Raw genomic sequence first — 13,267 nt, forward strand, 5'->3', positions numbered from 1 at the left:
TTTGATCCAGTCTATTTGGTGTTCTGTAAGCTTCTTGAACCTTAATAGGAATATCTTTCTTCAGTTTTGGGAAGTTTTCTTCTATAATTTTATTAAATATATTTTCTGGACCATTGAGTTGTAATTCTTCTCCTTCTTCTATGCCTCTTATTCTTAGGTTTGGTCTTTTTATTGTGTCCCAGATTTCCTGGATGTTTTGTGATGAGAATTTGTTGGATTTGCTGTTTTCTTTGATCAGTGCTTTTATTTTCTCTATGGTATCTTCAGAATCGCAGATTCTTTCTTCTATCTCTTGTATTCTGTTGGTTATGCTTGTTTCTGTAGTCTCTGTTCATTTACATAGATTTTCCATATCCAGCTGGCCCTTGGTTTGTGTTTTCTTCCTTGCCTCCTTTTCAGTTTTCAAATCTTGCACTGTTTCCATTATCTGATTGTTTTTTCTTGGTTTCCTAGGATATCATTTATGGATTTACTCAATTTTTCAAACTTTTTGTTATTCTTCTCGTCCATTTCTTTAAGGGAGTTTTTCACCTCCTGTTTAAGGGACTCTATTAATTTCATAAAGAAATTTTTTTCTACTTCTTCTTGATTAGTGTGTTCAAGTCCTCCTTTTATAAGTTTGCTGGGTTCTGGTGCTTTCATGTTGTTTTTCAAATTGTTGGAGGAATTCTTGCATTGGCACCTGCCCATTTCTTCCTCTGAACAATCCCCTTTGGGTCTTCTTTTAGAAGTTCAATTCACCCCAATGAATTCAATTCACTCACCCCAATGAATGATGGATCTTCTGGTAGACAGTCAGGTCTCCTTGCTGGTCAAGTGGCTCACTGACAAAGGGCCTACGTTGCTGTAGGCAGGCTATTGAAACAGGGGACCTCCCACCGGCCTGTGTGCACTCAATTCCAGGTCCAGGTGCCCAAACAGGCTGATCTGTGGGATTTTGTGGCCCCAAAGACGGGAGGATGAAGCCGGGGGGGGTGTTCTGGGTGCAAGCTGGGAAGGTACAGGAAGAGAAAGGCAGTATCCGAGGAGAATAACCCCTGCAGGAAGAGCAGGTAGTGTGTGTTGGGGGGTTTGGGGAATGCCTGTGGTCCCTCTCAGGGTGGCTGCCTAGGTTCAGGCATTCACTCATCCCAATGAATGATGGATCTTCTGGTAGACAGTCTGTGATACTCAATTTGTCCGTCTTAGGAGAAGATGCTCTTATCATTTCTTCACAATCTCCCAGAGTCCAGGACTTTGTGAATCAATTCCCTTATGAGAACAGTATGTCTCTGTTAATCTATACTGCTTAACCAGGCAAGTATTTCTCTATTATCAACCGTGATAGGCATTGGCATTCCACCAAACTGCTGTTTTCCTTCCTTCCTCTCATTCCAGTCCCTACCTGCATTTTCCCTACTTCCCCCATCCAGTTCACAGTCTTGTGTGGTTTTATCTTAGGTCTCTGAGCTATCCATTCTCTGGATCATGGCCCTCCAAGCATTGCATCGCATTCCATGGGTCCTAACTTGGACCAGTCATTGCTTGACCACTCCCACAATTTCTGTGCTACTTATACCTTAGTGTATCTGTAGTCAGGAAAATTTGTAGGCTGGAGGTTTTGTGGATGGATTGGTGTCCTAATCCCTCCACTAAAAGTGTTACCTGGTTATTGGAGATTGTCAGTTCAGATTCTGGAGCTCCCATTGTTAGGGTCACCTCCATAGATTCCAGTGAATTTCTATTGTGATAGGTGTCTATCTTGTCCCTGAGATGCCTCCCAAATACAGTTGTCTCTCCCAATACTCTCTCTCCATTTTCCCTACATTTGACCCATTCTCTTCCTGTCACATTTAAGCCTCACATCCAACCATGATGTCCATTCTATTCCCCCATCCAAGGGAGATTCATATGTTACCCCTTGAACTCTCTTTGTTACTTTGACTACCTGTGGATTGTAACATGGTTCTCCTTTACAGATATCTCAATCAGGATGAATTTTCTAGTTCTATCCATTTTTCCACATATTTCTTGGTGTCATTTTTTAATAACTAAGTATTATTTCTTGATGTCATATTTTAATAGCTCAGTAAATGTATCACAATTTCTTTATCCACTCTTTGTTTGAGGGACATCTAGTTTGTTTCCAGTTTCTGTCTATTATGTATAATGCTGCTCTGAACATAGTTGAGCAGGTATCATTGGAATAGGTTGGGGTGTCCTTAGGGTATACGCCCGAGGTTGTATAGGTAGATCTTGAGGTAGAAGTTCCCCATTTCTGAGAAACTTACATATTAATTTCCAAGGTGGCTGCACAAGTTTTCTCTCCCATCATCAGTGGAAGAGAGTTTTTCTTGCTTTATATCCTCTTTAGCATGATGTGTTCCTGTGATTTTAATATTATTCATTCTGATATGTGTAAGATGGAATCTTAGAGTTCTTTTGTATTGGGGACATCTGAGTGCCAGCCTCACTGTCTCCTCAGTGTTCATGATGGCTAACAATGTTGAAATTTTCTTAAAGTGCTTCCCCAACATTTGAGATTCCTCTGTTGAAAATTCTCTGTTTAGATTTATACTCCATTTTATAGTGATTTTTTCTTTTTTATTAATTTTTATTGAGCTCTACATTTTTCTCTGCTCCCCTCTCTGCTTCTCCCCTCCCCTTCAGCCCTCCCCCAAGATTCCCATGCTCCCATTTTACTCAGGAGATCTTTTCTGATGGAGGAGTGTCTATGTGCTACTTTCATTATTAATAAAGAACTGCCTTGGCCCTTTAAGAGACAGAAAATTAGGTAGGTGGAGTAGACAGAACAGAATTGTGGGAACAAGGAAGCAGAGTGGAGGAGATGCTTCAGGCAGTCGCCATAGTGAGGCTCCATGCTTCTCCTCTCTGAGATGGACGCAGGTTAAGATCTCTCCTGGTAAGCCACACCTTGTGGTGCTACACAGATTACTAACTATGGGTTAAAGGAAGATGTGAGAATTAGCCAATAAGAGGCTGAATCTAGTGGGCCAAGCAGTGTTTAAAAGAATACAGTTTCCGTGTAATTATTTCGGGTGTAAAGCTAGCAGGTGGCCGGGTGGCGGGACGCAGCCCCGCCGCTTCCTTCTACAGATTGGCGCCCTCCGCTTCCTTTCTACACTTTTCTTTTCCTACTTCCCATGCAGATTAGATGTACATATGTCTCTCTTAGGGTCCTCATTGCTGTCTAGATTCTCTAGGAATTTTGATTTGTGGGCTGGTTTTCATTGCTTTATGTTTTAAAACTACTTATGAGTGAGTACATGTAATAATTGTATTTCTGGGTCTCGGTTACTTTACTCAAAATGATGTTTTCTAACTCCACATATTTTCCTGCAAAACTCAAGATGTTATTTTTTTCTGCTGTGTATTACTCCATTGCATAAATGTACCACATTTTCCTTATCCATTCTTTAGTCAAGGGGCATTTAAGTCATGTGCTCAACTATGTTTATAGCAGCATTGTTTGTCATAGCCAGAACCCAGAATTATTTGTTTTTTATGTCTACTATTGAGTTCTTTATATATTTTGATGGTTAACCCTTTCTTTGATGTGGGGTTGGTAAAGATCTTTACCACTCTATAAACTGCCTTTTATTTATTTTTGATAGTTTCCTTTGCCTTCCAAAGGCTTTTTAGTTTCATCACGTGCCATTTGTTAATTGGTGATCTTGTTGCCTGTGCAATTGATGCTCTGTTCAGGAAATTTTCTCCTGTGCTAATGTGTTCAAGGTTATTCCTTACTTTCTCTTCTATCTGGTTCAGTGTATCTGGTTTTATGTTGAGACCTTTTGTCCACTTTGCCTTGAGTTTTGTGCAGGGTGATAGATATGGACCTATTTGCACTCTTCTACATGTTGACAACTATTTAGACCACCATTTGTTGAAGATGCTTTCTTTTTTGTATTGTATACTTTTCCTTCCTTCTCAAAAATCAAGTGTCCATAGGTTTGTGGATTTACTTCTGGGCTTTCAGTTCAATTCAATTGATCAACCTCTCTGTTTTTATGTGAATACAATGAAATTTTTATTACTTTTCTCTACAGCACAGACTGAAATCAGGGATGGTGATATCTCCAGAAGTCTTTTTTATTGTACAAGGTATTTTTAGCTATCAGCAACAAGATTTCTAAAGTCACTATGGAAGTTAACATTTATGTCAACATGTGACTATAGATTACCCTTTCCCCACATGCATGCCTGTATTTGTGGTCTTTTATTTTCTTGTTTACCATCATTTTTATTGAGGCAATAATGTATCATTGGAGTTGTTTTAATTTGAATTTCATGGGTGAACTAAGGACTTTGGTTGGAGGCAATAGAGAATTGATCTTGAACAGAATGAGAAATTGTCCCTGCTGGTTATATTACTGCAGGAAGGTGCTGTGAAGCCTGCAGGGAGAGAAATCCAACACAGTACGTTGGCTTTGCAGTCTACTTTATCAGCCTCCAGGTAAGAGGTACCAATTAGGGATTACTATTACATACTAAATAACTGCTTTCTTACTGGATTTGTGACTGCTCCACAGGAAAGACACTATCCAAGATAAACCTGTTCAAAAACGCATGACTAGGAATGATATAGCCCAAGTAGACCCTAGTTGTATTGCTAATGGTTATGTTGTCTAACTGCCTGTGTGTGTGTGTGTGTGTGTGTGTGTGTTTATATAATAGATTAGTGCTGGTTTCAGCCATGATCATGGAAGCATCTGTGTGCAGTGTGTAATGATCATTGTAGACATTCATGACTGGTCAAAGTGCAGAGAATGAATGAATGAGTACTCAGTCACAGTGAATCCTCTTTATCAACCTCCTCCTTTCCCCAAATCAAGGATCGACATGAAAAAGAGAAAAGAAAGAATGTAAGGTTCAGAGAATGAGGTTGAAAGTCATGGGATTCTGTCTACAGTGGTTGAAGTGTTCTCATTGCACAAATGACCTCTTAGCAGCTGTGGTTACCAGCCTAAGTCCTACACAAAATTAGATCAGTTAAAATTACAGTGTGAAAGCTTGTGGAAAGGCTAAGCAGGTAAATGTGTCTCTTGGCCAAATTGACAATATTAGTTTTATTTCTGAAAGCCACCTCAGAAAGAGAACTGAACTTTATAAGTTGTCTTCTAAGTTCCTTAGCACATGTGTGCCCTGCCCCCTCCCTCTTCTAAACAAAGAATATCTTAAAAGACTACACCACAGTTGGGGGAGGGACTCCCCATGGATCACTGCCAGCTGAGGAGACATTAGGATTGGAAGAATACGTAGGAAATTAGAATCACTATTTTTAGAAGTATGCCCGCTTGGCCGTTACTTATGAGCTAGTAGATAACACCCACCATATTCATACAGACAGAATTTATTAGACTTACTGAGTTATTCGTTAATAAACAAAAGAAATCAATATGTTAGAAGAAAGACTTTTTGTTTTGGAGGATCATAAGGGGAATAAGAGGGACATAGTGGGTAAGAACATGATCAAAATCTATTGCTTTCATAAATGAAAATTGCAAGGGATAAACAAAATTATTCTAAAATAACAATATTCCATACGTTTAGAAGTTTTATATAGGTGTATAATGTCCACTGTTCATATTTACCCTATAAAATCAACCTATCATTTTCTTGCCTCTCCATATCCATTTGCCACTTTTATTCCTTTGGACATTTTCATTTCTACATCCTTACATATGTGCATTCACAATTGTTTTTAACTATACAATATCTAAGGACTACAAATAGGACTCAGACAATATCTGTTTCTGAGAGGGTCTTAGCTATCTTAATAATGTCATTACCAATTGCATTCATTTTCCTCAAAGTTATGTAAGTTCCTTATACATTATTGATGAATAGATTGTTTTATAGCATATATATCATGTTTGCTTGATACAGTCATTTGTTCAAAGACATAGTTTGTTTCTATAATTTATCTACTGTAGACAATGCAGCAATAGCATTGTGTGCAAAATTTTTTGAGACATTTTCACTTTTGATCATTTGTTTAGGTGTTTTAGTATGCAATCTTCTGTAGAGATACTTGCCACCTTCATGTATATGAGAAAAGATTAGAAGTTCTCATAATTTACAAGTTTTGAAATCCTTTTCACAACTACTAACTGTACATCTTTTGTCACAAGAGGAACAACTGTCTCTGGCTGAAGTCTCTTTGTAAACTGAGAGCTATGTCTTGAAGTTACATCCACAGGTCGGCACAAGGCTTGGGGATATAGTATGGGTTTCATTTACTCAGACAAAATTAGAACTGGACTTTAGAATCCTCCTGCCTGATCCAAGGTCCTCTACCTCTTTCTTCTAAAGCTGTTCTAGGACCTTCACTGTTCATGAATATGCAAATTACATGGTAAATATAGAGATATCCACACCCCAGAATAACATATGATCAGCATCCACTCAATAGTCACTGAGCACACAGGTCCTAACCATGGAGTGGGGCTGGATCATTCTCTTCCCCATGTCAGCAACTACAGGTAAAGGGGCATTCAAGTTCCAAATCTGAATAGGAAAGAGGGACAGAGGTGACAATGACACCTAAACTGTCTTTTCTCTACAGGTGTCCACTCCCAGGTACAGCTGCAGCAGTCTGGGCCTGAGCTTGTGAAGCCTGGGACCTCAGTGAAACTGTCCTGCAGGACCTCTGATGGTATCACTGAGTACTATATTACCTGGATGAAGCAGAAGCCTACTCAGGGTCTGGAGTGGATTGGATATATTGATCCTGAAAATGATAATACTGACTACAATGAGAAGTTCCAGGGCAAGGCCACACTGACTGCAGACACATCCTCCAGCACAGCCTACATGGAGCTCAGCAGCCTGACTCCTGAAGACTATGCGATCTATTACTGTGCAACACACAGTGTTGCAACCACATCCTGAGCACTTCAGAAACCCTGGAGGAGCAGGAAGTTGCCCTGGGACTGAGATGACAGAGATGATTAACCTAAAGGTTTACACAGAAATAATCTAAGTGTCAGTTTTTCTGCCTCCTTCTCTATAAATAAAATTATGCTGATTGACCCCTATTTACATGTTTCTCTGTAGTAAAACACTAATGAAGGAAAACTGTGTTAATGCATAGTGATAGATTATCTCTGGATTTGAAGAGACTTAAACTTTTTGGAGTAGCTTTGAATAATGTATAATATGAATCTTACCAGTAAAGTTCACATAATCAGCATCTGACCAAACCAAAACTCCTCTCACACTCTTAAATAGCATGAATGTGTGTTTTTAAATTCTACCTGTGTTGTGCAGCAGAATTTTGGCTTCTCAGAATGGAAGAAATAATTACATTATTAAAGTGGCCTTTAACAGGAATGGAGACAGCCCTCTGGGAGACTGGTTTTGATGAAAAAGCTCAACTTTATTTCACAGTATGGGAATATGGAGAACTGGGTTGTCTGTGGAGATACCATGATTTGCATTAAGTTGCAAGGTTCTATCATGCAGTTAAGTTTGTAGAAGCATGGCCTATCAAAATTTCTAGAGCACTTGCCTTATTACTATGTCTGTCATCAAAGGAAGAACACTTGCCAGAGATGTGTTAAAGGTAACGCTTGAGATAAGTCAGGAATCCTGTACCTTGAGACATCTTCCAGATCAGCCTAAGTAGAAAGCAGGAAACTTTTGCTGTGTGGAGGGAGACCTCCATGTTGCCCAGCTTAGAGAATGCTGCCAGGCCATGGTAGACTGTAACATCTGATCAGCCAGCAATGTCTTCCAATACATTCACTAGATTTCTACTTCCTTCTTCATATAGTTTTTTGAAGTTGTTAACTGATCTATAGATACCACATTGATGCCTCCTGTCCTGTTGGCTCTTGTGTCTGGAAACAGGTGGGAGCATGAACTAAGCTCAAGACTGTGATTCTCTGACTTTAGGTGCTCTGCCCCAGGTATAGAATAATGAGGGCAGCCAAGATTCTGCTCTTTCCTGTGGTCACCATGTTACAAGGGGGATTGCTAGAGTTGGATATATACAACTGTCACCAAGGAGAAACCTAGTTTTGAGAGGGACATTGATAATTATATAGGCATAACATAAAATCAATTTCTGGAACATCTATTCAGCATCTCCAGGTTAATCAAAAGCCATTTACATATGCAGCTGAACACTGTATTTAATGTCTATGTTACAAGTTAAACCAGACTCTGCAACTTCAGTGCAAGCCATGACAAATCAACTTGCAAAAGAGCAAAGGACCAGAGGGGGCACAATGAAGCTAAGAATCTCCATTAGAGAGATGGAGTGAAGTGTTGAGGGGATTCTGTATCCTCTGTGGTTTCCTTCCTTAAAGTCAGTTAACTGATTTGCACCATCTGTGATTGATATGAATTTTCCATGTTCATCTATAGTAAAGATTCCTCGTCAAACTCCTCACATGTTTGGATATTCTTTTAAAATTTTATTTAGTTTTATTTATTTTATACATTTTTTGAAAAATGTACAATATATTTGATTACTGAATCCCCTCCCCAAATTCACACCTGCTTCTTCTCTCTGTAGAAAGAAATCAAAAAAGAAAAGTTAAAATAACAATCATTTATGTATGAATAAAAACAGGAACTTACATACATATAACCCATAACAACACTCAACTATGAAACTATGTTATATAGGTAAAAGTCGAGTAAGACTGAAGAAATAATGCACAATGTGAAATCATAGAAAATATCTGTAAAATATTGCTTTCATTCTGTGTTAGCCATCTACTGCAAGACTGTGTCCAGTCTTGAGTGAAGTAAATACACCCAACAATACTTCAACAGAGAAAGCAAACATTTCCTTTGCAAGGAAATATCAATTATAGAATTTCTTGGTTAGGGGATGAAAGCCTGTGTCCGTGTTCTTCTCTCCACATTGGGATCCCATTAGGATCGAATCTGTGCAGACTTGGCATGCTTTCCAGGCTCTTGACTTCATATGTGCATCAGTTCTTTAGTGTCTGGAAGACACTCTTTTCTTGGAGTTATGAACCACTTCTAGCTCTTAAAATTTATTTATATTTTAAATTCTTTCTCAGAAACAAGGTCTAACTATTGAGCTAATGTAGACAAATAAGTACATTGGCAATACTTCATAGTGTTCTCAACACCTGCAGGTCCTCGCTGATTATTAAATCATAGAGAGCTGTCTTGTGCCCATACAGAGATGTTCATTAATAACTCATGGTTTCTGGGAGCAGAACAGTTCACCCATGCAGGTATCTGTGTTCAAATACTAATTAGTTAATTAGAAACCAGCTTTGTACTAAATAGAAAATTCTCCCTGCTGGCGCATTTTTCTTGTGTGGCAAGGAGCTAGGCAGCTTGAAGGGAGAGAAAAGACATCAAGGATCTTATACAGTAGCAGACCTCATGGTCTACAAATCTCATTCATGAGCTCTCTAACTCATATTTCTGGAAGCATATATCTCTTATATCCATAGAACATGATCAGAAAAAGAACACAGGGACAATGCTAATAACTAAATGACAAGTTTATCTACATCTCACTAGTTTTGATACAATTACTTTAAAATATAATTTTTGATAACAATACTGTATCATCATCCGATCCATAAAGCCACACCAAAAGCTGAACACAAATTTATTCAGGCAACACATAGAAAATCTCAAATGCAAAACTAGGCAACTAGAAAATATTCCTTATTTCATGAAATTTTGTTATAAAAATAACCTTATATTTACATTTCTCTTATTCCATAGTCTATTTTTCTTTACTTTCATGTTCTTGCTTCATTATGTCCTGCAAATGCATTTTATATCCTTTACATTGATATGTATACTTATGTTTCAGGATCCTCATTTTAATATGATTTTCTTACAACTTAAATTGAGTTTTCTTACACCAACAATTAATGTCTTCATTTTGCAAATTATTTTATGTTTCAAATTCTGTCACCTGTGTTTTCCTGATCTCCTTTCATTTTATCTATATTTTATATATTCTTGACCTTAATTCCTCAAACCCCAATAGCCAATTTTAAATCTCTTGGTTTATATAAATTAAACACAGAAACTAAATATTCACATCTTGCAATCACATATAAGTGAGAACATGTAGCATTTTTATTTATGGTCTAGGGTGACCTCACTCAGTATATTTTTCTAGTTTCATCCACTTATCTATAGATTTCTTAGCTCATGTTTTACTACTTTTTATTATTCCATTGTTTATACAGCCAACATTTTCATTATATATTTATCCTTTGTTGGAAATATAGGTTTGGTCAATCTTCCAGCCTCTTTGAATAGAACACCAATAAACATGGACACAGAACTGACTCTTTAATAAGATATGGAGTCATTGAGCACATGCTTGGGAGGGATATGGCTGGGACACCGCATAGTTTTATTGATTAATTTTAGTAAAAATCTACAAACTGATTTCCCATGCAACTACACTAATTTATTCTTACATCAACCTGTAAACAATCTTTCCCCAGCTCATGCCTGTATTTGCTGTGCTTTGTTTTCTTATTTATAATCATTCTCAGGTAAAAAGAGAACAAGAAAGTTGATTCAATCTACATTTCACTGTGAGTTGAGGACTTTAGTTGTAGGGCATAGAGAAACCAACATTGAACTGAACAGGAAATTCTCCCTGCTTGGTAAGTTTACTAGTGCAGAAATGTGTTATAAAGACTGAAGGGAGAGAAAAGACATCAATAGTCTTACACAGTGGCAGACCTCTTGATCTACAATATCAGACTTCAGCTAAGATGTATCCACTAGTACCTAGTAGTTATGTAATAATGAACTACTTTCTACTTGGATTTGTGGTCAGATTCATAGGAAAGTATCAATTCTTATTACACATGTTAAAAAATACCCATGACTGGAGATGACATACTACTTACCTAGTAGATCCTACTTGTATTGCTAATGGCCATCTTGTCAAACTGTCTTAAAAATATCTATGTCTATTCCCATAAGTTGATACTGCTCTCAGCCTTGATCCCAGAATTTCTTCTGTGCTGTGTTTCATGATTAATGCAGACATTCATGACTACTGAAAGTTCTGAAAATGAATGTTTGAGTACACAATCCCAGATGAGTCAATTAACTTCCAACCTAAAGCACAATGATCATTACAAAGAGGCACTGGAAAGAATGTAAGATTCAGAATACAGGGCAGAAAGTCATAGAATTCTAATGTTACTACTTGACTTGAACATTGCACCTATGAGCTAACAGCCACTATAGTTTCTAGCACAAGAAATGAAAAAAATCCAGCCAAACACAAAGACAGACTGAGAGCCTGTAAAATTGCTGATCATGTAAAGGTGTATACTGGCAGTCTTGACAATACTATTTTGATTGCTTGCAGCCACATTGTACAACACAAAAATTTAATTTCTTAAATTGTACCAGGTGTGAATGCATCCCCCTTGGTACATGTGTGCACTGCTCTCACCATTAAATAAAATTTAATGATATTAATGATAAAATATTCAATAATATTTTAAAATATTGAAATATGATGTTGAGGCACGCATGAAGGCCCACACAAACATGGAAGTCTGTTTGCTTTTCAAGACTGATGAGGAAATTATAATCACTTTTCTTTGTACGGGTTCTGTAAGTTGTTTATGTATTGCGAATGATCCCAACTCTATCTGTGCATATAGCACTGATTGAACTCACTGTGTTAATGATGAAAAGAGGTCTGGAATTTGGGAAAGAGATTAATTGGAAGGTCCCAAGTGGAGCCAGAGGGACATATTTGTGATAGATTTGATCATAATATATATCATACATCAATAAACAATTAAAGAATAAGCAAAGTCATCTTGAAAACTGAAACTATTTTAATGTATGTTTAGAATTTTCACTCAAATTGATATTGTAGACTGTGTAAATTTCCTGAAAATCTCTACTCTTTTATTTCTTGACACACCTGTTTTTCCTCTTATCATGCTAGACAGTTTCTTTTAAACATTTTTGTGTATTGGTATATGTAATTGTTTTGTCACAAAATCTAAAAATTAATAATAAAATACTCTTATAATGTCTGCATTTCTAAGTTGGTCTTTAATATAGCTGTCTATAGTTGCATTGAATTTCCTGAGAGTAATGCCATTTATTTATTCCCTTTAGATAAAATATTTCTGTTGTATTGCATATATAAACACATTTTCTTGCTGGAATCATCTGTTTACAATTATATTTGTTTCCATAATTCAGTTATTAGAGAAAATGATGTAATAAACTTTGATATACAAATGTTTCTATGGTATGTTCCCTTTTGCTCATTTTTGTCAGTTTTTATTTATTGTGTATGTAACAGGGTGCAAAGGCAAATATAAATTGTATATATCTGAAAGGAGGCTACAAATTCTAAAAATTTAGCAGGTTTTGGAATTACTAACGGCCATCACCTTCATAATCACAATCATCTCTTATAACTCAATCTCATATCCTTGTCTCAAGGTGAAGTAATTGTTTCAGGCCTAAAATCAATTGAGATCTTAGGTTCTGATGTGATTTACAGAGGGTCTGCACAGTGTTCAGGGAAGAAGTATGAGATCATTTTCCCAGAAAGGATTAGGATTTGAACCTCAACATCTTGCTATCTGATCCAGGTGCCGTGTACCTCCTTATTTAAGGAGTTCCTTGTTCATGAATATACAAATCACATGAGTGTATGGTGGTAAATACAGGGATGCACATACCATAACATCATATGATTAGTGTCCTCTCCACAGTCACTGAGCACACAAGGTCCTCACCATGGGATGGAGCTATATTGTCCTCTTCCTATTGGCAGCAGTTACAGGTAACACTCTTCCCAAATATAGATTTCAGCACTCTCAGGTGACAATGGCATCCACTCTGCTTTTCTCTTTGCAGGGGTGAACTCACAGATCCAGCTGCTACAGTCTGTGGTTGAACTTGTGAGGCCTGGGGCTTCAGTGAAGATGTCCTGTAAGGCTTCAGGATACACATTCACTAGCTACTTTATGTACTGGATAAAACAGAAGCCTGGGCAGGGACTGAAGTGGATTGGAAGGATTGATCCAGCAGATGGTGAAACTAAATATGCTCAGAAGTTCCAGGGCAAGGCCACACTGACTGCAGACACATCCTCCAACACAGCCTATATGGAGCTCAGCAGACTGACATCTGAAGACTATGCGATCTATTACTGTGCAACACACAGTGTTGCAACCACATCCTGAGCACTTCAGAAACCCTGGAGGAGCAGGAAGCTGCCCTGAGTTTGAGATGACAGAGGGATTAGCCT

General features: G+C 37.6%; 2 gene segments (V, D, J or C); both read left to right on the forward strand.

Moving 5' to 3' along the window:
- Positions 1-6,439: 6,439 nt before the first annotated feature.
- On the forward strand, positions 6,440-6,894 carry LOC119818911. The segment is given in 2 exon segments: positions 6,440-6,485; positions 6,569-6,894. Coding segments are annotated over 2 exon segments (372 nt in total).
- Positions 6,895-12,747: 5,853 nt separating this feature from the next.
- On the forward strand, positions 12,748-13,202 carry LOC119818509. The segment is given in 2 exon segments: positions 12,748-12,799; positions 12,874-13,202. Coding segments are annotated over 2 exon segments (375 nt in total).
- Positions 13,203-13,267: the final 65 nt, after the last annotated feature.

Source organism: Arvicola amphibius, chromosome 7 (assembly GCF_903992535.2).
Source record: "Arvicola amphibius chromosome 7, mArvAmp1.2, whole genome shotgun sequence".
In the NCBI taxonomy this organism is placed as follows: Eukaryota; Metazoa; Chordata; class Mammalia; order Rodentia; family Cricetidae; genus Arvicola; species Arvicola amphibius.